Raw genomic sequence first — 26273 nt, forward strand, 5'->3', positions numbered from 1 at the left:
GCAAATAAATAGACATCAGATAAAACAACATACCGGTATGCCTATAGTAACCACCAAAAAGTCAAAGACAAGGACTTTGATGAATGTTTTGAAATTTTTATTCACTAACAATCTTAATAACATTTTAAGTGCTGAGATGACTCATTTCATTGTGACAATAACTTCAAGCTAAAAAACAGACAACAAAAGAAATCAAAATTAAGGATATAGTTGATCTGTAAAAACATTGTTGTCTACATGTACATGTATTCAGCTCTGAGAATATACATGCATATAACAAGAGCAGGTGTTTGTGGGAAAGTTTCAGATTTTGTTACCCAGAAGGTTTACAGTCACAATCATATATGTGTAGTTAAACACTTGGTTACTCAACAAAGTAATTATGTTAGGGTGGACAAAACATTACAGAGAACTCTTTACGTGACATTACATCCCTAAGGAATGAGGCTGTGCTTTTTAAAAAGTTCATCAGGAGGACTGGGCGTGTCCAGGCTGGGTTTCTTCAGACAGAAGTGGTACTCCTCCTGTGAGGCCCTCTGAGGGGACCTTCTCTTCTGACTAGTGCCCTCTCCACACTGCATATTACTGATGTCGGGGTCTACTGTCAGGTTGTCAACAATGTCTCGGTGCGGTAATCTTTCTGAATAGGACGCCAAGTAATTTTCCTGCCTTAAAGAACCGTGTGAATGAGGTGCTTCTATGTCGTCTAGGATTTCTAGGATATCCAAGGATCTTATCTGAAAAGACCAACCTTTAATGTATTATATACATGTACATATATAATATATACCAGTAACTGCAGTATTTTTCAATGTTCAACACAGATAGTATATTCTATCCAAGTTCACCTAAAATGATTTCCTGCATAGTCACATTTTGTGTTTATCATACTCTTCTTAACGTTTATCAGTATTTTCAAATAAATAGTCTAAGTAAATATAACTAATATTCAATCATCCATTATGATATCCTTAGACCTGAAAGTTCACCACTAATTCATACCTCTTTAACTATTTTTTACAATCCATACTGATAGTATATACCTAGTAATAGTCAAGAGGAATTATAAGGTTAAATTTGAGTCAGGAATATAGACAATAAAGCCCCCAGCCCAGCTATTTAAATCTGAAATCTTACTTTACTAGACATTCCACTTGTGTGGTTTCCATTGTAATAGTCTTGATCATGGAACTGAGGCATGAATCCAGAGAACTGTGCTGGTCCAGAGTAAGTTGGTATCTTAAAGAATATTTATCATTTTAAAATACAAACTGCACATGAAGTAGTATGTAAACTGTTGAACAACAACAATATAAGTTTCAGCACAAAGAAGCAAGTCTCAAACTATATGTCTCATTGAATTACCATTTCAGTTTTGCAGTTTTTTGTGTCCCTCAGGATCTGACTGCCTTGGTATCCCGAGGACACTGAAGAACCCTGTGATGAAAACCTTGCCTCTGGCATCTCAGAGAATAAGTTTCCCCAGGAATTTTCCCCCTTGTCTCTTCTCCCATTGTTCCCGTCCCTGTCTCTACAATTGTTTCCCTCCTCACACCTCCAAAAATTCCCTTCCTTGCCTCTTTTCCAATCTTTACCTTCCTCTCTCCAACTGATCCTCTCCTCTCTCCTCCAATATCTCCCCTCAATATTTTCCTTATCCCCCCTCCAGCCCGGGTTCAGCAGCTTCTTTGTTTGTTCATCGTGTTTCTTAAGGATGTCAAGACCATCAGCATTATACAGGTCCTCTAGTGAGATTTCCTCCCTAGTTATGGTCGCTTGCTCCGTGTGACGCTTAGCCTGAGCAATTACCTGGTCATGGCACTGCAGCAGAGTCTGTGCATCGCTTTGAATATCTGTTAGGTCGTGAAAACAGGGCTGAAATTGCCTCTTTCCCAGATCAAAAGGACTACTTCTGAACACCATGGACTCACTGTTGCTAGGCTCCTTCTGTAATATAGCTTTCTGATCATTTACTTCCTCCCTAGGGTTGGAATTGCCAGCATTTGATAATGATAAGTGCTTTGGAACAGGCCTTTGTTCTGTGCTTTTATCTGTAATATAAATTTGTAGTAGCTTTAGTGAGTTGTTTGCCATGCTCAAAAAGTTCTTCCATAGCTTTAAAAATTAGTAGTTATTTTTATATCAAAAGTAAACAAGAAGAGAGAAAACTTTAAAATATCATATACATGTACTGTACCTTTTCTAGGGGTGGGATATCCGGTCAGTAGAGATCTTTTCACAGATGAGCATGTCCTTAGTAAAGGAGTTGGGGTGTAGGACCTTGGTGCACTTTTAACATAGTAAAAATCACAGTTCTAACTTTACTGAATAATAATTAGTTACACAGAGATATGAATGACAAGTATTGTTGATCACGTTTCCAAAGCAATGTGTAGTAAACTTACTTTATTCTCATTATTCTCCTCAACTCATCTGTAGTTTCTTGGACAAAATCTACTGTAAATTCATTAAAACAAGTAGCACAGTGATCAAGCTGTAATACACCTGACACTAATAGAATTGTTTGGAATGAAGAAAAGCTACTTCATGTTTTGAAATTTACATTTATTGTGAAATTGTGAAGAATCTTATTCAAAATCCTAAATCCAAAATACCTCTGTCAGGAAATATAATCTCTGGCTTTATTCGAGACAAAACTTTATCCACAGTTTCTTCCAATGAAGGCAGCTGTTAAACAAGATATTTTTCATTCAAGTATCATGTAAGCATCGTTTTATATTTGTGATTCATAAGCCATTGTTGAGAAATATTTCAGGATAATAATTATTTTTTAGGAAGAAGTCTTTATTTATTTCCTTTAACCAATAAAATTAAACAAAATTACAAAACATGAAATCAAAGTTGGAGAAATAAGAATTGGCTTACATGCTCTTCTTTCCCTCCTGAACTACAGCTGCTGACAAGGCTCCTAATGCTGAAGAAATACACATCATGATTACACTTCTTTCTTATAAATGAACTTAACCCCACCCAAATTTCTCATTAATTAAATGATTCGGAAAGTGTTTAATAAATCGCTGCTTATTTTGTGACTGAAATTTAGAATTACATGTATCTGATCTTCATTACCTATATATACAGTCAAACCTTGTAATCTCAAACTCAAGAGGACTGACCCAAAAAAAATATCTTAAGATATCTAAGAGTTAGTAATTGGTATCTGTTGATTACTTCAAATTATCAATATGATTCACAATCATATCAGAGTTTGAGATATGGAAGATCAAATGTATGTGGGTATAAAGATTTCTAAAAAATACATGTACCATCATCTAACTTATCAAATAGTCTATATTGTAAATATAAAGCATGAGTACAGCATCAAGTGCTGGTATCTATATGACAGAATGAGTGGTACCTTTGTGGAGCAGACACCCTTTGTATAGAGGCCGGGGTGATGGAGTGTACAGTACTAGGGGCACTCCTGTATCCCGTCTCTGGTCCACTCACATCTGCAGATCTCACTCTGACCACCTCATTTTCCTTTGACCTACCATTGCTAAAAAGAATTCGGTCATATAGTAAATCAAAATTTTGTGTGCTGTATATATCACTCTAAACTCTGTCAACATGAGTCCTTTGAATATAAGTCACGTGTATAGAAGTAATATCACTCTGCAGAAACCACCTTAACAGATGAGAGCTGAGTCTGTCTGCTTCATTGGATCGTGAGGCTGTTGGACTATTATTTAGAAATTCTTGTAGATCTTCCTCTGCTGTTCTCTGCCTTCCATTAGATGTATAAGCTGCTGTAAAACCAACACAATTTATAAATCAATTTTTCATTTTGTCAAAACATTTCAAAAAATAATTTGGAAAGTGATCATCCATTTCGGTTCTTTCTGCATGTATTATTATTAAACAATATGAATAATGCATGCATAGTAAATAACAATAGATTCATATTTAAATCATGATCTCCCTTATTTTGGAGATTTTAGTAACTTATGATATCTATAAACTTAAAAGTAAATACCTCTCAATATTGTTTCTGATTTTTTTCCTTGATTAAATAGTCCAAGTCGTTTCTTGAAAAGAAAGAAGGCAATCGATTACAATTGAATTTCAACCATACACACTGTATATTCCTAATTAAATGCAAGGAACTGATAATATAATTCAAGAAGCAGTAATATTACAAGAAGCACACTGTCACAGATTATAAAACCTTGGTTTTTTCGGACAATTGTAAAGTATATGGATTTACAACAAAATTAAGTTTGACACTTGCATTTCTATATTCTTGCTACATGATAGAAACTATTGGAATTGTAAAAAAAAAAAAAAAAAGGAAATCTACAGTATATACCCTTAGTGAAATTCCACACCTAAAAGCACTAGTTAGATTCATAAAATGAATAAGTAAGTTCATGGAATATTTAGAATACTAGTTCGTTAAAATTGGATATGCCAGCAATTATCAGGTTGAAAAGACATTTGCTTTATCATATAACATGCATGCAATCATGTTCTGTACTGCTGATCTAAATTTACATTTTTTAGTTCAAAAAATGATCATCTTCACAACTTCCAAAAACAAATTCATGAAAATAAGATAAATAATACTGACTGTCATTCGATTACTAGCAATTCTGGAAATTGCATTTCTTGCATGCTGTTCTTTTTGTTGTTGTGCTGATCTAAGAGCCTGTATAAAAATATATTCATTTCATTTATGTTTCAGTTTTAGAAAAATATAATGAAGAGATACAATATTTATATGTAAATGAACTCAATTATTCAAAAAATGGTCAAAAACTTACATATCTCAAATTTGAAGCTGAGTGGGCTTGTACTTGGCCAATTGTTTCCTCTGTCTGAAAAGATAATGCAAATTCACAAAGTGAGCAACTCAATTAGTCAGGGGTTTTCTTATAATAGCTCTGTATTTATTTGTTTATTTTTAATCACATGTTTCAGTAATGATGATCATGTTATTCAAAAGAAAGCACCTTATGAAGTTTTATCCTGGCTCCTTTGGTTTTGCTCATTTTACGTTTTCTGCTCCTTGTGTTTCGTTCAGCTGGACTCATGTTATCCTCCAAGTCTTTTCTATCAGCTGCAGAATACAATTCTCTTAAATGTTTCTGCCCAAATCCTGCACAGGCAGAATTTTTGTCAGGAGAAGCTGTATGTGTCTTTTTCCTGTCAGTTTCACTATGTGTTCCTGCAACAAGAAAGGCACCATTCCCTCCTGGAGATTTTGAGCGTGTCCTGAAAACTTAAACCATGCACATATTGTAAATATTAAATTTTAGAATTCAAGTAGGTCATCTTCAAATTTCAAAATTATTATTTTGCAATTGTCCAATACATGTACATATGCATCATAACTCAATATGTTGTGTATAATGTAAATACCTTCTAAAACAGATTCTTTTATTTTCTGTTTTTCTTTTGCTGCAGTTTGCCTTATATATTCTTCAATGTTTCTGTGTTTTCCCATTAGACTGAAATGAAGCATTTTTTCATAACCATTAATGTTACAAACAATCAATGAAAATTAAAGCATATCAACAAATATCATTCCCCTTTCATGCTGGTTAACATATGAAAGTCCAATGATTCAAGAAATGACAAACTATCAGCTAGATTTAACCTTAGAATAGTTGGTGATGGAGAAGTTTATACATTTTATACCACTAGGCAGTACCAGTACAATACCAGTAGTTAGGCCTATACATTAAAGCCAATACCAGCAAATGAAACCTATCTGAAAGTGTTATGTTAATTTTTTTCAATATGCATAGTCTCAATATAAGACTTATAAAGAAAAGAACCAACTTTTCATATGAAAAGTGCATTAAATTTAACATACTATTGATATAATTATATCCAGACGAGTTACAAATAAGGTATTTCGACAAAGGGGAATAACTTTGTAAGAAATGTTATTGTTCATGTTATGTAGAATTATAGATGCTGAATAAAACTTCAAGGCAACATAAATAAATAATGCATACGACTGTCTTCACATACATTCTTGCCTTGGGCCTTGTTGTATCATCGTATACCCTTCTCGATGATTGTCATGATTTTGACACTTGAAATCGCCGCCATTGAAGACTGCAACTGTTTCCGAAACTAATGACCATTTTTAGTGGTTTTGAATTTCAATCAATAGAAAACACGTAAAAACATACACTTATCATCAAATTTCAATCAAAAGAAACATAATTCTACTTTCTCCCTAGCAACTTCGAAAAAATACGAAACCATAGGCATAGCTTTGTTTCATTAACATCGTCACTGGTAACCAGCGTAAATCTTGTCGAGAAGTTTGTGTTTGTTGTCAGTGTTGGATATATAGCTATTAAGAACAAAATGGCTCAAACAGTAATATCCGCGAATTACCCACCTCATATCGATCCAACAAGGACGCCTTTGGCCTATGGAGATCGGGCTCTTCCACGTTTGGTAAGATTTTCAACAAATTCTCCTTATATGATGATAGAGGAAACGCGGGAGGCAACGTAGCGCACCTGCAAAGTTGTATTTTTCAGTTAATCTTTTCGTCTTAATAATATTATAGATGACACCAATAAAGCTTACACTAATTAACATAATGCAATAAGCAAAAGAGAGAATTGTGACAATTATATTTATACATAATTGCACTGTATTGATCAACTTAATTGATAATTAAACCATATTTTTATTAAAATTAGAACAGGGAATTGAAAGATTCAACACTATTAGTTCGTCAAAGAGCTGTTATGTCATTGTGTGACCATCTGCATGATCCTGAACACATAGCAGAGGCATTAAGAGTGGGTAAGTGAGCATAGAATTATTATATATGTGTTATCAATTCGATATAAATGATTCAGTGTGAAAATGTGGCTATAAAGTCAAATCATTTTTTTTAATGTCAATTCAAGTTATTTTCATAAACAATATAAAGTCTCCTTTTTCCTAAAGAGAGAATGTAATGATTGCCAATGCATTTGCAATTCTCTTTGCTTAGAGAAGTGGATACTGGACAGGTAGCCTTCATCCTCTGTGCCTGTTCAGTGTGTCCTCTCAAAAGAGTTTAATAAATAAGTAAAGTATATAGTGATCTGCATGAATATATGCATATCATGTTAGTTAAATAGATTTCAAATTAACTTTCATAAAGGAAACAAGTTCTATAAATTGTATTGCATGTGTTATGATTAAGGCATCACATAATTATATATATGAAAATAAAGATACCTTGATTTTGATTTAAAGGAATAGCAGAGAGTCTGAAGTCTTTACTCACTGATGGAGATCTGACTGTTAGACAAAAAGCTACGGAGTGCTTGTTTGTCATTGGAGGTAATAAATATTATAAACATTATTGCAAGTTATACATTGTCTTTTAATATGTTTAATACAGAACTATGTTTTCTGTTCAGTAGTTTACATCTATTTCATATTTTTAATTTTAACAGGTCATGCAATTGGGAGAGATGCCTTTTTAGACAATGGCATCATTCCGCCAGTGGCAAAATTGTTTGATGACAAAGAAGACATTGCTAGGAAAAATTCCCACCAAGCAATAGAAATGATTTCTGAAACACCCCCTGGAGCTGAGGGCATTGTGAATGCAAATTTAGTTCCCATTCTTGTTCAAAAATTATCAACAGAAAAAGATGAAATCAAGGTAGAGCACTTATTTACTTAGGAATATGAGCATCATGTACAACATAGTAGAATGTCTGAATGACTAAGGAATCCATTGATAAACTAAGTACTCATTATTTGGGTACACGCAAAATGCATCAGCTAACAATAACAAAAAGATGTTACCGTACATAAAAATTTCACCATTCTGAATAAATATTTATGATTGTGATATGATTTCTCTTTCATCTAGATACTGATCTTGGACACCCTTCACTATTGCATGAGAGTGAACACTCAGCAGGCATTGGCAGCTGGAGCTATGGAGACTTTTACTAAGCTCCTGGACCATGCTTCTGATGTGATCCGAGCGAAAGCTGCCAGGGACATTATGGATCTCAGGTATCCTGTTCACTTATACATGTATAATCAACACAGACTAATTTTGTTAATGACAAATAACTATAAACAAATTCTCATTTGTTGTATATGATAATTTTTACAAATATTTCATTTTTACAAGTTCAAATTAACAGAAAACTTTTGGAAAAAAGTGGTATCAATTGCAATATACTAGTACATATACCTGTGTGATAAGTTATCTTTATTAATGCATATATTTTCTACTTTAGTGTCCCATTAGATGGTAAGAACAAAGCTGTGGATGTGAAGTCTGTACCACCTTTGGTCCGACTTCTCAAGGACAAAGAGCCCGATGTACGTGCCAATGCAGCAGGTGCCCTTATGATGTGAGTTTTCACAATTTGTATTATATGTCATAAAATCTTGTTGGGTTTTTCTTGAGCTTGAATTGTAAATAATTGTAAATAGTCTCTACAATATCTAAATTTAAATTGCTATCATTTCTTTTCATTGAAATTGACCATTAATATGATTTTTTTTCATTATTTCTAATTCTACCATCAGGATAACCATAACAACAAAAGGCAAATACACAGCAATAAATGAAGGCAAAGCCATTCAGCCTCTGGTAGACTTAGTGGATGATCCCGTTAGTGAAGTCAGACTTAATGCCATCAAGGTAAAACTTAATCAGTGTTCTTATGGCAGAGAAAATGCAAATAAAATGTAATTCATAAACTGGAAACCAATTTAATAAGACTGCAAGAAAAAACAGCAAGGTTTTGGAGATGGTGGCATTTATTTCTTGCTGTAATCCAGTCTCCATTAATACAACATGTATTATCCAAATGATAAGGCATTCCAGACCATTTCGTTATTACTGACAAATCATAATCATAAAGTTACTGCCAATATAAGTTTAAATGCAATATACACTTGAGATTTAATTTGCTGATTTTGGCTCATAAAAACTGTAATCCACTGCAAATTTTGAATTTTTAAGCATTAACATTTTAGGCTCTTACCTGTCTGTCTGAGGCACCTGAGGGAAGAACAGTGTTACTGAAGCACGTTGAAAAGGTAAATATAGAATTCTTTTTTCCAGTGCTATGATCAAATAAATTACCAGGGTATGTTTACATGTAATCACCAGAAATTGATAATGCACAGTACACGAATAAAACGGTTATTAGAGAAGTTGAGGTATATATCTTTCATGAATAGGACAAAAAGTCGCCAGACAATTTTCTGGATTACTTTTGGATACCTTTTGTTAATTATATATTACATTGTACTTTCATTAAGAAAATTTTGTATTTGTATATTTTATACTGGTGTATTTACTATTGGCATTAATTAGGAGTCCTTCTTAAGCACAAAAAGTTAAAAAAGAATTCACTTTTAGTTTAACTATACTAGTCTCCAAATGTACATTATTTATAGAAAATTATACAAATTTATGTGAATTTTTACAGATTCGAGCTCATGAAACAGATTCAATCCCAGCTGTTGTAAAAGCTGCTGCCATAGCAGTTAAAGTGATAACCTGGAAGCCTTGAGCTCTGACTGTATATATGAACCAAGTGTGAATGTGTCTGAGGAAGTCGTATGGGGAGTAAATGTTCATCCAAAAACTGTGATATGTAAATAGACATCTCATCTTGTGTGTATAATCATGAATGAATAGAGCTCTTAAATTTATCTATCAATCCTTAATGATGAAGTAAAGAAATAAAATATTTGAAATTGCTTTCAGAAAGAAATTGTGTATTTTTACCTATTGGTTCATTATTTTCATTTCTTTATACTGAACTTTATACCTTCTTGTATAGTATGTACATGTACCTGAACCATGTGATGTTTATAAATACACAATTATTTACGGTATATATGACTTGTTTCTTTTTGTCAGTTTTTCATTTAATTTCCTTTATTGTACAATAAATGCAAATACAGTATTGTTTCATATATAACACAATAGTGTATCATATCATTCAGTACTATATCATCGAAATTATATATACCCCGGTATATGTTACATCTAACAACAAACAGGTCTATCAAGCAAGTTTGAGTGACGTAGGAGTTTTTTTTTAGGACAGCTTTTTTTCCTCCAACAGTCAAACTACTTAAAAAACTTACACCTGCTCCAGCATCAAGATTGTCATGGTCAAGCTATCTACATATTTACACATCCAGTAATATTAGCGTTTAATGCTGACTATGTATAAGGAGAATTTACTTCATTTTATCACTAGCTCCAAGAGCCTAACACAATTTGAGTTGTTCCAAAATCAAACACTTAAGCATCTAGATAATTAAGATCAATCTCTATATCTCAAGCTACCACTATGATTCAATTATATAAATTAAACAACCAGGCAACTTTATAACAGTACTTTTATCTTTATCATAAACATGTGACCTGTTTCAAAAAACTAAACCTCCTCCAGCATACAAAACGTATGGCTCAGATTCAGCATCCATGTCTGTGGACTGCATCAGAGTCACAAGATGCATCATCTATTCAAATTTGATTAAGATCGAACCAATAATAATTAAGATTTGTCTATCAAAGGGCACCTGCTCTTATAACGTTAACAAGCTCAAAAACCTCATCCAGCATCTTAAACCTATATATAATGGCTCAGATTCAGCATTCAAGCCTTTGATGTACATATTAAGATGCCATAGGACACGCCACCCGTGCAAGTTTGATGAAGACAGGACAAGTTATAAACTAAGACATAATCATCAGAGGGCACCTGCTCCAAAAACTTTAACCAGTTCCAAAAACCTTATTGTCAGTCAGCATCGGAAACCTCTGGCTCAGATTCAGTATTCAAGCCTCTCAAGTGAATACCGTAAGTATCATAAGACGCACTATCCATGCAAGTTTGGTGAAGATAGGACAAGCAATATACCGGTATAAGCAAGATACAGGACCTGCTTCAGAAATTTTACCCAGGTCTGGACACATAAGCTTCCTCGAATTCATTTCGGTGAGCTAAAGCTCACCCAGAGAATGCACTTTAGATTATTTCAAGTCTTTCAACTGTGATGTTCAATCATGTTTTCTGATTGTAAACAAAACTTGGGGTATGTTCCCTCTGATAATTTAATCTCTCCTCCTTCTTTCTCTCCTTTCCCCCTCTCTCAATCTTTATATATGATGAAAACAAATACAGATATTTGAGTCTTTATTTTCTTGTAAGCTAATTCAAAGATAGTAAAAACCTTACAAAGAAAAATGGTTTAAATGAAATACCGGGGTAAAATGAGCCCTCATAAAAAATCACATACTGTTATTCAACCTAATATCTAAACCCATGTGCAATGTACATGAATAATTAACTATCACTTGGATAGTTTATTTGGTACACAGATGAAAGTCAATTGATTGTAAAATGTCCACAGCCTTTGAAACCATGTTTAGCTGCCTTTTACCTGTATCTCTTCACACAAATTCACATCATTCATTTCAAATCAATTTTAACCTGATTTTACAGTTCATTAAAAACCCCACAACATACCACATTCTAAAGGGCCACATAAAAATCAAAACCTTAACAAATACTTCATTCCATTCCCCTAACCTCTAATACCAATAAGTCATGAAATAATTCTACATATTAAGTACCGGGTATTTACCTGGTAATGTGAAATGGGAGGTTCCCATTTCCATTTAAGAGACAAATTCCATACAGTCAATTTTTAATAGGTACACCTTGTATTTGTAATACATAGATATCTACCAGTACATGCAACTGAACAAAAAATAAATAAAAGAAAAATGATCTTTCACAAAAACATCAGACTCCCAGACATATTAAATAAAACATATTCATGTAAGAACTTACAAATGTCCATCTCTTGTGTACAATTATAAAATGATTCATTCACAGAAAGTTATAACTTTTCAAGTAGTACATGATGTATAAATACCAATACACAACTATATGATAGTGTAAATAAATAAAACAGCATCATCTGAAACCCAAAGCTAGTATTGCACGTTTACTGGCTGCAGGCCAACTCGCCCTACATCGTCAATAAGCACTGCCCTACACGGTCAATAAGCACAAGATCAAAAAAGTGTATTCATGCAATGTTAGCCTTGGGTTTAGGACAATGATAAAAATAGGTTCTAAAGGACAGTAACAAAGGAAAATGTATCTAACACAACAATGGATTCAACAAGTAAATGGTGCAAGGTAACAGATCTACTGGTAAACTTTATATTATACATGTATATACATACACAATTACACTACTTAAAGAATGAACTGGATTAGAAAACAAACATTTCTATGTCAGAAATACGGTAATACTTCAAATTTTTTGAAAGACTGATAAGGAGATTCCAGCAGTAAATCTAAATAATGTTTTAATAAAAACCCTGTAAGAGTTTATGCAATCATTAAAAATTTTCATGCTAGTAGTTGATGAAATTAATTGATGGCCAAGAAATGCATGAAGTCCTCCTTGTTTTCTACTGGGGTTCGTGTGGGCCTGCCCAGATTTTTGCGACTGCCCATTAGTGTTTTGATTTCTAGAAGAACTGGTCCTTCCATTCCCCGCATGTCTAGCACGCACTGGGCAACCTCCTCTGGCGTAACAGCTACCATTGTCTGCAAACAAGAGTACCCTGTTTATTCTAAAGTACATAAGCATTCATTGATGGATACCCATATCTTTCAGTCATTGCAGATGAATGAAAGGCATTACTGTAGATTCTTAATTAAACGTGAGGAATTAATATCTGCGTAAAATTGTGTGAAGTACCCCGCCATGGATTTTAAAATCTCACTTATATTTTCTGAGAATTGAGAACTATACGAGAATAGGATAAAAATTCTGCATTTGCGATTTAATATCCTCACGTTTAAAACAAAACAGCGGGATCGCAGAATTAAGTACTTGTGTAAAATAAGGAATCTACAGTATCACTCCTGGGAATCTAACATGACTTCAAATTTTCAACAACATACGATAGAATTGCAAACAAATATTATCATCCTCAACACACTTTTAATGTGATATACAGATCAGATGATCAGATTCAAAGTGGTGCTTGATGAAGTATACTATATGTACATATGTATTATGCTAAAATAATGCTTACCGTTTTGTATCCACAACCTTGAGCAATTTTGGAGAAAGAGAAATCTTCATGGTTTCCAGCATCTGTTGGCTGGCCTCCAACTGAATCATGGGCTCCGTTGTTGATGACTATATGTTTGAAATTGTCCAGATTGGACTGGCCCACAGTTGCCATGGCACCCATGTGCATAATAACCGAACCATCCCCATCCAGACAAAAGATCTGTCTCTTGGGCTTCTGCATGGCCACCCCAAGGGCTATTGAGGATGTGTGTCCCATTGAGCCCACGGTTAAAAAGTCCTTCTCATGGCCCATGTCTTTGGAAACTCTGTATGAATAATAATATGGTATCAGAGGGAAGAACTGCACAAGGACTGTTTGCCAACTTTTATTTTCATATGAGTAATTTTTGCAAGGTTCGTGAGCACCCTTGCTGCAAATATTTCTTTCCGCGATACTTCAAATGTCTCTAGTTATACAGTTTTCCAGATAATTTACATCATAATCACAAAAACTAATTGCCATTAACTACTAGTATTTCATCTCCCTTAAGTTGTGAAAGAAAGTTGTTGCAATAATTATTAAATATTGGTTTACACAATGTATATATATGTGTGATTGTTGTATTTAATGCAAAATGTTTCAGACTTTTTACTTTAGGAAAATCACACAAATTAGTATTGAAAATTCGTATGAATCATGTTTGTTATAAGTTGAAAGATTTTTCTGTGGATTTGCAATGCTGAATCACTGGATCATTGAATAACAGGCAGATTTTCAACATTTATTATCACAGTCAGAGAGGATACAACATTGGAGAAATGGAATTGATGTTGTTCATTTACCTATACTCAAACAGCTCTCTAGACAACATCCCAGTAGCACTGACCACAACATCTTTCTGGCTCAAATTGTCAATCACAACTTTCATGGCATCTTCTCTTGTCATTACAAATCTGAATAAAATAAAAATATCGATCAAGAAAATTTTCTTTTTTTTTCTTACATCAAAATGAACATTACTTATAATTTTTATTTAAATGACCCTTATTTCACTTCCATGCATTTAAAAAATATTATACTTTGTTTTGATGTATTTCGTAGTGACCTGCACTTCATTGTCTAAGAACATTTTACTTGAGTGAAATGTGGACTAGATTGACTTAAAGTGAACAACTTTATGCAGTGTATGATTTTCCGATTGGTCCTGATGTGGCCACTGGAAATTCTTTTGGTTTTAATTTGCACATAATTTTTCAAGAACACGGCTAAAATAAATAAACATACTCCTCTGGTGCGGGACCCTTCTTTAATTTGTATGGAGCAAATGTCTGTCTTTTTACAAGGAAAGCATAGGGAGCATTTGACTTTTCCATGTAATGTTTCGCAGTCAACAAAGCCTGAAATATAAAACAGGTATAAAAATAAAAAAGAAACATTGTGGATTGTTGTCCCAATATCTACATGTAAAGATCCTTCATATATTTGACACTAAAACTTTTCGGCCAAAATGAACATAAAAAATATAATACATACCTGATCAGCACCTTCTTCATAGTCAGGAAGTGGCTGAAAGGGAATTCCTAGGGCAGCTAAATATAAACAATGAACCAGTTTAATACCTAGTTGGAAAACTACCAGTAGTTTAAATAAATTACTCTTAAGTAAATTTTCAAGACTTGCATTGTTCTATTGATCAAAACTGCAGCAAAATACTTCAATTCCAAAAATAATTGATTGTTTTATTTCAACCTCTCACCAAGCAGTCCAGGAGTTGCCTGCCCTTGAACAAGATGCTGCGGTTCATCGCGCTTGCCTGGTTCCCCTCTCCAACCGATCAGCAGTATCATGGGTACACTGTACACAGATGGCGAGGTCAACGACATTATAGGGTTGATAATGTTGCCCAAGCCAGAGTTCTAAAATACAAAATCAATCAATTCAGAAAATTCAGCAATCTCCGATTTCATTACAAACCAGAAGAAACGTTCAGGTAGTCTTTCTTCATGAGCGATTGTTAAATAATCTAATTTTAATAACTAATAACTACAATTTAAACAAATTTGATAAGGCCTAAGTTATAATGTTATGGTTTACATATACGGTACATGACTGTACTTAATTGTAATTCTGTACTTATTACTTAGCCTATCATCATGTTATGATACATGTATAGTCACAAATATATATCTACTTCAGAAATCACACACAGTAAATGTTATTTGAAAATACTCCTAGATTAAAAATTACTAATTTAAAACTCAAAGTGCATGGACTGTAGATGATTTATGTTTAAAATACCTGCAGGTACACCATTGGATGTTTACCAGTTGCTAGGTGATAACCTGTTGCTATGGCTACTGCATTACCCTCGCTTGCAGCAATAACATGTTTTTCTTTGGGTGCATTTTGTGTTACATATGCACAAAAATCTTAAAACAAATAATTGTCACCAAATAATAAGTACTGCTGAATATAGGTATTAAAACAAGTCATAATTTTCATAGTTCATCTGGATTTCTCTTATCTTTCCCTTACACCAATAAAATCTTTCGTACAGAATATAAAATGACTATGAAATTTGTTATTTTAAAAAACAAAATATTTCTCACAAAAGGGAAAGGATTAAAAAATTCTAAACAGATTGAATATTTTACAATTGCTTTCAGATCATCAAAGTGCTTTTAATTATAGTATCAGTGGTCACTATGGGGATACATTACCTTTCAGGAGTGAGTCTGGCACACCACAGAAAAAGTCAACGCCAATGTTGAGGCATGACTTGTAGAACTCGTCAGGTTGTAAAAAGTCTCTCACCAATTCCGTCAATTCTCCAGCATCTGCATTCCTTTTCTGTTGTTCTTCATATTGCTGAGGGGAAAAAAGGAAGGAAAAAATATATATAAAGCCAATTTTATACATACATCTATCATAGTATCAAAAAGAAATTTGAGACATTTAAATTCAATAAATATGAATAAATTGGAATTTGTTCACTGTAAACCAAGTACATGTATTATATGCATGCTATTCATATCCACAATATTTGCAAGCATCCAATTTAAAATAGAAAGTCGAAGGGGATTTTGCATTGCAGAAGACATAAAAACACAGATGATAACTTTGAAAAATTGTGGGAGGTGTTACGAGTAATTCCGAATGGAAAAAAGTTGTAAATTTTTCCCATTCTACATCTCCATAAGAAAATTGTTTTTGATATGTTAATTTGGTAAAGATAAATGATTCAGAAATGTCAATGAAGTAATTTTGGATTTTTCCCTTTATATCAATTTCAATTGAACTTCCTTACCAGGTATGTGTTTTTTTGTTAAAATTCGTTAAAAGGTGGGGGAAGCAGTAACCTTGGACAGGCTATAGGTTTTAGCTGTATCAAATGAATAAAATGACTTCATGCTTATCAAAATTGATCAGTTCTTTGAACTTTTTACACATGCCATTTTTAAATAAGAATTAAATAACACATATAATGCTTGGTTTTCAGTATTTGATTAACCAGTTTTAATACATAAAGACAGAATTGCTAAATGTTAATTGAATCACCATGCTCCTTTACCTTTATTACTTGTGGGGTTTTTTTTTTTATTAATTAAGCTCTTCATTTCATAACATTTATTTTAAAGCTTGCTTGCATTCACATGTAATAATGCAATCATAAATTGAATTGGCTGTATTCATGCAATTTAAAGTAAAATTTAGCTGACCCTTGAATATGCTGAATATTTAGTAAAATCTTTCAATACAATGCTGGGAATGCTGCAAGCTTGCATATTATACTGTGTATGCAATGCTTCAGGGGGGACCACAACTATGAGGTACCAACTCATATACCAGTAGGCATTTACCAATAACAAAGATAGTTACATATTTCAGCCTAACTGACTAGGGAAAAGTACCATAGTACATGTTAATACATGTACTGTTCCCTTTTAATCATTATGTATAAAGGTACATGTACATGTAGTTTTGTAACATGCAGTGGGGTCACTGCCTGTGTTCCCCCGCTTACCCGAGATAGAATCAAATAACCCTGATTGCTGCCAATATTTACAAGTGCAGACTTCAATCACCACGCCTGCACATAAATTAGGACTCAAACGTTAAGCAGGCAGGGATGACCACACACCTACGCAACTCAACAGGTATCACTGTTAACACAAGCAGGGATGACTGCACACTTGCACTAACAATCAATTCATAATCACAGGACCTAGATTCAGACCTAATGTGACACCTGGCTAACCAAATTGTAAACCCTATTGAGCAGTCCAGCAAGCTATTGAAAACTCTAGCAGTATTCTGTAATTCGCTGTAATTACATATTCAATAAAAATCAATAAATCAAAGGGCAATAACTCTAACAAAAAAATAAAGTAATAATCTGCCCTCTTCAGTTCTTTATCATTCCATAAAATATTGTCATTATTACGGTACACTATTCAAGTGTTTAATAAGCCAGAATAAAACCAATAGAATTTTTAGTCTAAGAGCATAACACTTCATATCTGTTCATGTACCGTAATACTCTGAATGAGCAGTAGTGCTGTAATGAGAGTAATGCAAAGAAAAATCTAGAATATAATCCTCTCTATTTATGTTTGCTTGAAAAATGCCTGCTATAATTTATCTACCCATACTAAGCAATACATCATGTGTCATGTAATTCTGGCATACTGCAAAAGCTTGGTGCATTAATGATGATAAAAAAATTAACATTGGTTCACATTTTTGCGAGTTATCTAACTTGCATTTTAAGTCTGCCAAAGTAAAAGACATCAAATGTACCTGAATTTTCCACTCATTTTTATCTTAAAATTATAACATAACCTGATACACAGTATGATGATAAACAGGAAATATTTTCTGATAAATTCCTCAAAATATAGGTATACTGTGTTTGACCCAGTATTAATGTTCTTCTCAGGGACAATCTTAAGCACTTGTATAAAGAGGATGAACTTAACTCTATTAAAGTAAAATAAGTTGGCAAAAAATCAATGCTCACATTATTTGGACAGTTTTTAATTTTTGGTGTTAACATACATTAATTTTATAAAAGCTTATATAAATTACCAGGTATACTCTTTTTCCCCTCCAATTTATATGCAGATTATAATACATGTACCCAACATTTTTTCATAAATCAAAGCTGAACAAAAAATTTAATTTTTGCACTCAAACTTGGACAATTAATGCTTGAACAGTTTGTAAGGGTGTGATACAATTTCCTCTTTACATAAAAATAGCATATGATATAATTAAGAAATCGGGAAAGGAAGATAGTAACACAAAACAACAACACAAACTCTGATTGAACTAAATCACTCAAGGTCAAGTATCCATGAGATCCTGCTTAGATCTGCTACATCTGTAATAAAGACTTTCCTTACAATTTTGAGGACAAGACATGTCCTTGAAACTTTATTAGTGGTTAGAGCAGCGGGGAAAGCTAATGTAATTATTAGTAGAAGGATCTCTGCAGGGAGATCTATATGAGGGTTGTTAGAAAAGTTCACGGACACAGTGATTTACGGAAAAAATTACTGTGTACTTTAAAGAATGAAGTATGTTTTATTAAATGACTATCCAGTGAAAATAAGTTTGCAAAAAAAATCGCATGATTTTAATATTTTTTTCAAAATATACAGGGATTTTTACTTTGCATGACATAGATTTACGGAGCACTAATTCATGTTTCCACGAAGTCAGGTAACGTCAAACAACTGGAAGGCAAACCTGTCACTTTTTTCCCTAGTAAACACCTTTCAGTTCCATGCACTTTTCATGTCTTTTAACTTATTCATAAAATGTATCTTCATACCAAGGTTTGTCAAGTTTTTGTATGATGTCTTGTGGCATATCGTAGATCATATAGATCCAAAAATCTCTATCCATGCAGTTTCGACTTAGATAAGGAAATTACGCAAAATCTATAGGTGCAAGACCCAGGATGTAGTGAAGAAGGGGGGTTTGTTCATCATCAAATATATCAGTCCTTCCATCTTAAACCTTGATGCCATTTGTAAACCATTGTCCTTGGCACCTTTGGGCCATCTCCAACAACTAGCCTCTAAGAACCTTCTGGTCTCTATCAGAGATTATCCTGCATGTGCACAAAATTTCATAATAACCCAGTGCTCAAAGACATACATTGCCGTATTTTTGACACAATTTCAAAATGTTGATCGTCCATGTTCCACCGTGATAAAATGGCCAGAAATGCTTCAATTATTTGAATTGAAACTTTCACAAAATGACATTTTTTAGTTTTTGTAATGTGATAGAAATACTGTACATTTTTCTGCAATAAAACGGTACGTTTACTTAAGAAGGAAAAATGCGTACAAATAAACCAATAAAAATGTTACATGCTCTGTGAGACATAACTAATGTACATTTTTTTACTGAGCCTTAAAAAAAACCAAATTGTTACATATTTATTAGAAAATATGTCAAGTTTAAATCTGAGGAGTTTTGCTGGTATCATGCGAAAAAAAGAACGATCACAATCGAACTTTTCCACAAACTTTTCTAACAACCCTCGTAAATTAACAAAAGCCTTGGTTTTGAAAACATAGAAAGTACAACAAAATCTGAAGACAGCAGGTCTTACCTTTTCTTGCTTGCTCTATAGGGGATTATTAAAAAGCAGCACATGAAAAGAAATGATCATGATGTCATAAAAATAAACAAAACATAAAATACATGTACTCCATACACCGGTAACTTGGCTGCACAATCTGAAACGTAATTCTTATTATTTCAAGTAACTTCAAAATAGATTAATTAAGAGGGTTGGAGGGTGGGCCATCATTAGACTATAACGATCTCCTTTTGAAGAAAAGTTCTGTATAAAGATGGAGAAAATTAAAACTTGAAGCTAAAACCCACGGAAATTCAATTTTCTTTACTAAATAGTGGCTCATAGCTTTTGAAAAATCATACCTAAAAATTTAAAATAGATCTAATGGTTAATCTGTAGAACACCCAGCCTCCTTAAATTTCTAAGGTTAATAATTTTTGTCAAAACAACCAATAAAGCTGTTGTTTTAGAGCACTGTTAGCAATAGACAACAGTTTGTGTGTTCGTCCAATTAGCTAGGTGATACCTACAACTCCTGGCTATACAATTTACTGTTGTTGTACCTTTTACAAAAGAGAAAGTTTTCTTCACGTCAAGACCATCAATATCATTTTAACTTTTTATTTAATACAATACCATAAAAAGGTTTGAAGAGAAGGTTGAATAAATTGGAGATGACTGTCAAAATCTAACATGTTTACCATATAAAGTGAATACCAAATCAAATTTAAATTAGACCACTGGGTTGATATAACAAGGCTAAAAAAAGGGTGTGTTTCAATTTCAGAACAAAATTCAATGCAATCAGTAAATAACATACATGTCCACCTGTACTTTTTTTGAACAAAGGAATGTTTTAGTTGACCATACAAAGTGCAAGTCCAGCGTAATTTAAAATCAAAGAAAGTTTTTGACTGGCAAGCAACATCATAGAGGGGCAAATGTATGCATGAATACTGAAATTTTGGCAGACATGAATTAAAATTCACCCTCCCCATTTAACAATTCAGTGGTCCCATTTTACACATACCAATAAATATGGTAATTCATAAAATTTTTATACCCTCTCTATTCTGTCAAAAGAAAAAGCTCATCTAAAATTGAAATACACTGAAATAGGAAAATTACCGGTAATATCTACTGAAGTGTATGGATCCCTGATCCATGGTTTATTACATTTCTACGCTTAATAAATTTCTATGACATATAAAAATCAACCAGTTAAAAACTCACAAAACTTCACACTACCAGCCGTATAAAAATAGTTGGTCTAATGTAAAAGATGTTGGCAATTCATTCAGATGTATTGTCTTCTGTCGTGTCAGCAGTCTCCTTGTCAACTTGAATATCAACGATTATTTCAGCTAGGAAACATCCACCTCACAGCCACACAAAACAGGGGGAAGTCTGATCTTATTCATATTATATACAACTTTGAATACTTGGACATAAACAACTTTTGCTTCAATTTAATATCAAAGATTTTGTCTTGATTCTAGAATGTTGAAGACTCAATGTAAAGCAGTGAATGATTTATGATTTTGAAAAGATATTTGCAAAGAACATGTACATAGAAATATATATATATTTATTATAGATAATGATATGAATAAGGAGTAAAGAAGTATGATATCTTTTAATCAAATTCAACCCTCAAAATAATCTTCTAAATGAACATTTCAGCAAATCAAAATAGAATTCTTGGAGACTAAAAGCAGGAATTGTGTAATAAGATTATATACTGACATACCTATAATAATTTCAATGCATTTTTTTTTTTAATTTATCATTTTTAAAGAAGTAACATACTAATTAGTTACATTTGTATACACTTAATCTGAATTGATAGTTTTCATATTTTCAAATCAGTTATATCTTGGAGGTCAAGCGGGTAAATTTTCCTTTCTTAGCAACCAATTTTAGATGTATGACTTTAGCAGAAATATATACAGAAACATTAAGTCACAATTACAAATTGATTAAAGGAGGCTTGAAGTTAAGTGTATTTGACATATAAACAGTATTACATTAGCGATAATCAAAAAACCACGTCCAAACATGACAGCTCAAATTAGTTGATTAATAAAGGAATCGTAATATTTTGGTCTCCAAAATTGCAACTGACAGAAAATAACTCCTGCTAAAATCCCATCAATAACTATCAATTGGTAACTTATTACACATCAAATTAAAAAAAACAATAATTAAATCATTAAATTATGCGAACATCAGGTTGAATTTATAATAAAAATGTGCAAATATTATAAAAGCAAGACAATTAAGTTGCAATTTTATATGAATGATTCTTAGTTTCTGATATGAATATAATTATCAAATAAAATAAATACCCGGTATAAAGGTATTCAATAATATAAAGGTATCTAATTTTGAGGGCTACCATGGAGTCCATCACACCTTGTGTTTGGGGTTTTAGAGAGAGAGAATGATGACTTACATTGTTCTGACTGCCAAGCTTCAAATGAGAGAAACATATACACATATGAAGACAACTATTTATAATAAAACAAATACATTGTATACACATGGCTGTAACATTAACACAATCAGTACATTGTCCAAACAATACTGTACAGAAACAATGGAATCCTCGACAAAACAAAAACTCAGTGCAACCTTATCAACTGCCTTGTAAAATAAGGTTAATCCGCAACTCTGTTCAATTTCTTTTTGTGTTAATTAATTACAAAATCATTTACTGGGTATTACTAGTATCTTAAATATCAGTATATGGACTAACATATAAGGTCTTTAAGTTATAATTCTACGAGTGAATTTTGAAGATAAACAACGAACATGAAGATAATTAACTTTGAACTGAGATTTGTAATGTCTTATTTTTTAATCAGCTCTGGCACAAAAAATACAGCTGTAGAGAGATATGGCCGGGTGACAGCTGCAAAAAACGCAGGACTCCCTGATAATCAGCCTGGTATCTATTGTCCACATACAGTTGCATTATAATTCATATTTGTCGATAATTGATTTCTTTCAAAGGATCTTAATATTAATTTAATATTTTTTCAGCAATAGATGTCTTACTAGTTTTATCAAAACAACCTTTGTTTGTTAAGCAACAAGAGAGAGAATATTATATTTTTGGTTTATAATGTTACCATTGTTTAACTGTACGAGTGGGATGATCATTACGATACCTTTTGAATGGTCTGGCTCTTATGAAGAGCTGGTCCTGTATGAAAGTCTTGTGTCATCTTCACTGAGCTCAACCGTCCAAATGAAAGAAAGACATTTCTATTTCCCTATCAATATAAAAGAGAGAGTCAACAATGATGGTAGCAGTCATTATACATACAGTGATTATAACTTTGAATTATGGACAAATAAGCACTGAGAGTTGCATCTCTAGCTTATAAACTAAAATATTACCAGGAGTGGGGTGGGGGTCTTTCTAATGATTTAAAAAAAAAAACACTAATAAATTAAATGAAAAATTTGCCGTGTTAACAGAAAATGACATATGTTTTAGAGAATCCTTAATTCTGAACATTGCTATAATGATCATGCCTTTTCTGCTTTTTGATGAAAAAGTTTTATTAAAATTAATTTGTGTTTACAAACAATTTGTCTGAGTGGTCCCCTTTTAAGTATGTTACATTCAGTAAAAATCTGATTTTCCAACACCTATCGTTGTCTATGAACATGCCAATTTAATAGTGATTGGTTACTTATAAAATGATCTAGTTTAAAGCTGCTTGGTCTGATTTTATATTAAGTAATATTACATATGTATAGTATTATATACACTGTGCCAGTATCAACTTGAATATATAGAAACTCAGATGCCTGAAAACCAACTTTGTGAATATTTTTTCTTTGTTATTTCTGCATCAATTTCATTTCAAGAATAATTCTTACAATTAATTAATCAACAACCAAAAAAAAAATCAATGCTTCTATGATTGAACTTCAAAACAATTTTCCATAAACCCATATCTGAGATGTAATTATATCCAATCCAACAATTTTTTTTCCACAATTTCATCAATCTTACAATGAATACAGTAAAATCCTAGGATTGTTATACTTCATTTATGCCAGATTCATAAATTCCTGATGGGTTTATTTTATAAATTTAAAAATTGTGTCCACTTATATAAAAAAAGGTTAACGCAAGTTTATCAGAGTAAATTTATCAAAGCCCTTTAAAACTCAGACTTAAAACTACCGGTAATTTTTAGAGGGTCGTTTCCACAGAATCAACACAATGACTCGGGGAAATTACGTGAAAATTCTTATTAGTTTATCATATGTTTGACACCTCTGACCATAGCTGCAGATCTGTAGCTCTCTGGTTGAAAAAATTCGGATAGACAAACCAGAGAGCTACAGTTCCAAGCGTTGTAAAAACCTCCGATTTACGCCGACGTTTTTGTGTCGCTCGCTTCGAGAATTATATCCGACTTTAAAAGCATTCAACCGCCTAAAAAATTGGATTTATTAATCAAACATATAGTTTACCCTAACTCTGCTAACTTTGTTTTCCTTTCAATGGTTCACAACGGCCAGCCTTCGCCTTGGAATGTCATCGTTTTAAAAAACTCGCCTTATGACAACCATGTTTACCTAGTAGCGAGATCTCGGGTGCGTCGATTTACCCAAATGGACTCAAATGAACCCAAAGGGCGATAAAAGTGGAAAACAATTATAATAAAATCCTCATAATTTAGGGAAATTTGGAAAAATAAAAGCCGAAGGTCCAAAACAATAATTAAAATTATTTCAGTATATCTTTAAAAATTGTTTTTGAAAAATAAAGATGAGCATTTTATCTCAATTTGTAAAAGTATATAATGTATGTAATTATATTCAAATACCGTAATATAAATATATATATTATATAAAAATAAAACAACTTTTTAAAATAATTTTAATTATTGTTATGGACCTTCGGCTTTTATTTTTCCAAATTTCCCTAAATTATGAGGATTTTATTATAATTGTTTTCCACTTTAATCGCCATTTGGGTTCATTTGGGTCCATTTGGGTAAATCGACGCACCCGAGATCTCGCTACTAGGTAAACATGGTTGTCATAAGGCGAGTTTTTTAAAACGATGACATTCCAAGGCGAAGGATGGCCGTTGTGAACCATTGAAAGGAAAACAAAGTTAGCAGAGTTAGGGTAAACTATATGTTTAATTAATAAATCCAATTTTTTAGGCGGTTGAATGCTTTTAAAGTCGGATATAATTCCCGAAGCGAGCGACACAAAAACGGCGGCGTAAATCGGAGGTTTTTACAACGCTTGGAACTGTAGCTCTCTGGTTTGTCTATCCGAATTTTTTCAACCAGAGAGCTACAGATCTGCAGCTACTCTGACCAGTGATCAAAAGTATATTCAACTGTGATAATCATTCATTTATACTGTATACTACTGCAGTCTGAAAACTATGCATTACTTCAGCAGCTTTAGCGTGCATATATCAAGATTGGGGTTGGAGTCCAAAACCCATTCCCCTGAAAAATTTTCAATTAGTTTAAATTCACATATATATAGTAAAGCTACAGTTTGTAGTACAGAGAGCCACCCCCCACCCCCACCCACCTCCACCTAAAAAAAAAAAATCTGGAACCGCGCATGTTCACGCAGCTGGCGAACAAGACATGTCCTATTCATTGTAATCCTTATCATTGTGTCCCTAATCGACCGGTGGAACGTGTCAACAGATACACCAGGGAAACGCCTTTGTCTCGAAAACCTAATAATAAAAAAAATATATAGTACCAGCAAACGGAATAACATTGGCCCAGCTCTTGCCATTGTCAAAGTTAGGTCCTTCCTCCTCCGTTAAGTAGAGAAAAATGTCGTGAACGTCCCAGAAGAAGTTTACCTGTTTTGTCAATCACCAACCGTGACAACGTGAACTGAACCGGAAATGCCTTTCGCACGGTTAAATACGGAAACTTTTTGGTTGTCATGATATGCAAATTAAAATCCGGGGAAAATGTTTTAACTTTAATTCTTTAATTAATTACATTTTTCATCGACATTCATCAACAGTTTTTTTTTTAAAAAAAACAGAGTTTCAATTCACTTAAATAAATGAAGTTTCAAATTAGAGTCATCAGGCCCTCTGATTAATGCATCGATCCTTTGCATAATATACGTATACAATGTCGCATTTTTGTAAATACTTCTTTTTAATTCAATATTTTGGTCAGTCATTTAAAATGCACCAGAAAACTATTTTATACAGAAAAAATAAAAATAAATTGAAAAGACGCCAGTTGAAATAAGAAGTTATACGAGTCTCTTTTTTATCACAAAATTCTCAATTTTTTGTTAATTCCTCTTTACAATATTTTGAGACTTACTTTTATGGGTTTTTTTTTCTTTTTTATAAACACGCTTTCTATACTAGTATATTAATTAATTAAACTTTAACCCAATTGAGATAATATCAATTATTTATTGTCGAAGAAGTCCGATATCTAGAAAGCAATATGACCTTGTCTCTCTTGTAAACCGACGCAGTTACATAGAACTTGTATATTATATACAGAAAATAATGGTTTATTATCCAATGAAAGTTGGCTTGGTCAAACAATGGCAGAA

The 26273-nt window shown here is 32.8% G+C and overlaps 3 protein-coding genes across 9 annotated transcripts; 1 reads left to right on the forward strand and 2 right to left on the reverse strand.

The window, feature by feature from the left end:
- Positions 1 to 89: 89 nt before the first annotated feature.
- Positions 90 to 6184, reverse strand: LOC105335377 (uncharacterized). 4 transcript variants are annotated; one of them, XM_034450181.2, is made up of 15 exons: positions 6001 to 6184; positions 5383 to 5471; positions 4974 to 5242; positions 4785 to 4838; positions 4592 to 4669; positions 3998 to 4049; positions 3650 to 3770; positions 3380 to 3511; positions 2887 to 2935; positions 2616 to 2688; positions 2406 to 2457; positions 2198 to 2289; positions 1366 to 2051; positions 1138 to 1239; positions 90 to 737 (listed from the first exon to the last, which is right to left on the reverse strand). In XM_034450181.2, the coding sequence occupies exons 2-15, from the start codon at positions 5465 to 5467 to the stop codon at positions 435 to 437; spliced, it is 2148 nt and encodes a 715-aa protein (XP_034306072.2). In that variant the 5' UTR covers positions 5468 to 5471; positions 6001 to 6184; the 3' UTR covers positions 90 to 434. The 4 variants fall into 4 exon arrangements, with proteins under 4 accessions (XP_034306072.2, XP_034306066.2, XP_034306054.2 ...); XM_034450175.2 differs by having other exon boundaries at positions 91 to 737; positions 3380 to 3520; positions 3650 to 3767; positions 6001 to 6182; XM_034450163.2 differs by having other exon boundaries at positions 91 to 737; positions 3380 to 3520; positions 6001 to 6181.
- A 68-nt stretch (positions 6185 to 6252) lies between these two features.
- Positions 6253 to 9594, forward strand: LOC105334984 (radial spoke head 14 homolog). Its single transcript, XM_011438639.4, has 9 exons — positions 6253 to 6438; positions 6690 to 6795; positions 7237 to 7323; positions 7440 to 7651; positions 7865 to 8013; positions 8244 to 8360; positions 8539 to 8653; positions 8992 to 9054; positions 9450 to 9594. Exons 1-9 carry the CDS (start codon positions 6346 to 6348, stop codon positions 9531 to 9533), a joined length of 1026 nt encoding a protein of 341 aa, XP_011436941.2. The 5' UTR covers positions 6253 to 6345; the 3' UTR covers positions 9534 to 9594.
- Positions 9595 to 11157: 1563 nt separating this feature from the next.
- On the reverse strand, positions 11158 to 25601 carry LOC105334993 (phosphonopyruvate decarboxylase). Of its 4 annotated transcripts, XM_011438652.4 has the most exons (12): positions 25443 to 25601; positions 22853 to 22957; positions 22135 to 22152; positions 19710 to 19724; positions 15802 to 15949; positions 15380 to 15510; positions 14838 to 14997; positions 14615 to 14670; positions 14366 to 14478; positions 13924 to 14034; positions 13100 to 13406; positions 11158 to 12605 (listed from the first exon to the last, which is right to left on the reverse strand). In XM_011438652.4, the coding sequence occupies exons 1-12, from the start codon at positions 25476 to 25478 to the stop codon at positions 12426 to 12428; spliced, it is 1380 nt and encodes a 459-aa protein (XP_011436954.3). In that variant the 5' UTR covers positions 25479 to 25601; the 3' UTR covers positions 11158 to 12425. The 4 variants fall into 4 exon arrangements, with proteins under 4 accessions (XP_011436954.3, XP_011436970.3, XP_011436961.3 ...); XM_011438668.4 differs by lacking the exon at positions 22135 to 22152 and having other exon boundaries at positions 25443 to 25600; XM_011438659.4 differs by lacking the exon at positions 19710 to 19724 and having other exon boundaries at positions 25443 to 25600.
- Between the last annotated feature and the right edge of the window lie 672 nt (positions 25602 to 26273).

This window comes from Magallana gigas, chromosome 5 (assembly GCF_963853765.1).
Source record: "Magallana gigas chromosome 5, xbMagGiga1.1, whole genome shotgun sequence".
Classification (NCBI taxonomy): Eukaryota; Metazoa; Mollusca; class Bivalvia; order Ostreida; family Ostreidae; genus Magallana; species Magallana gigas.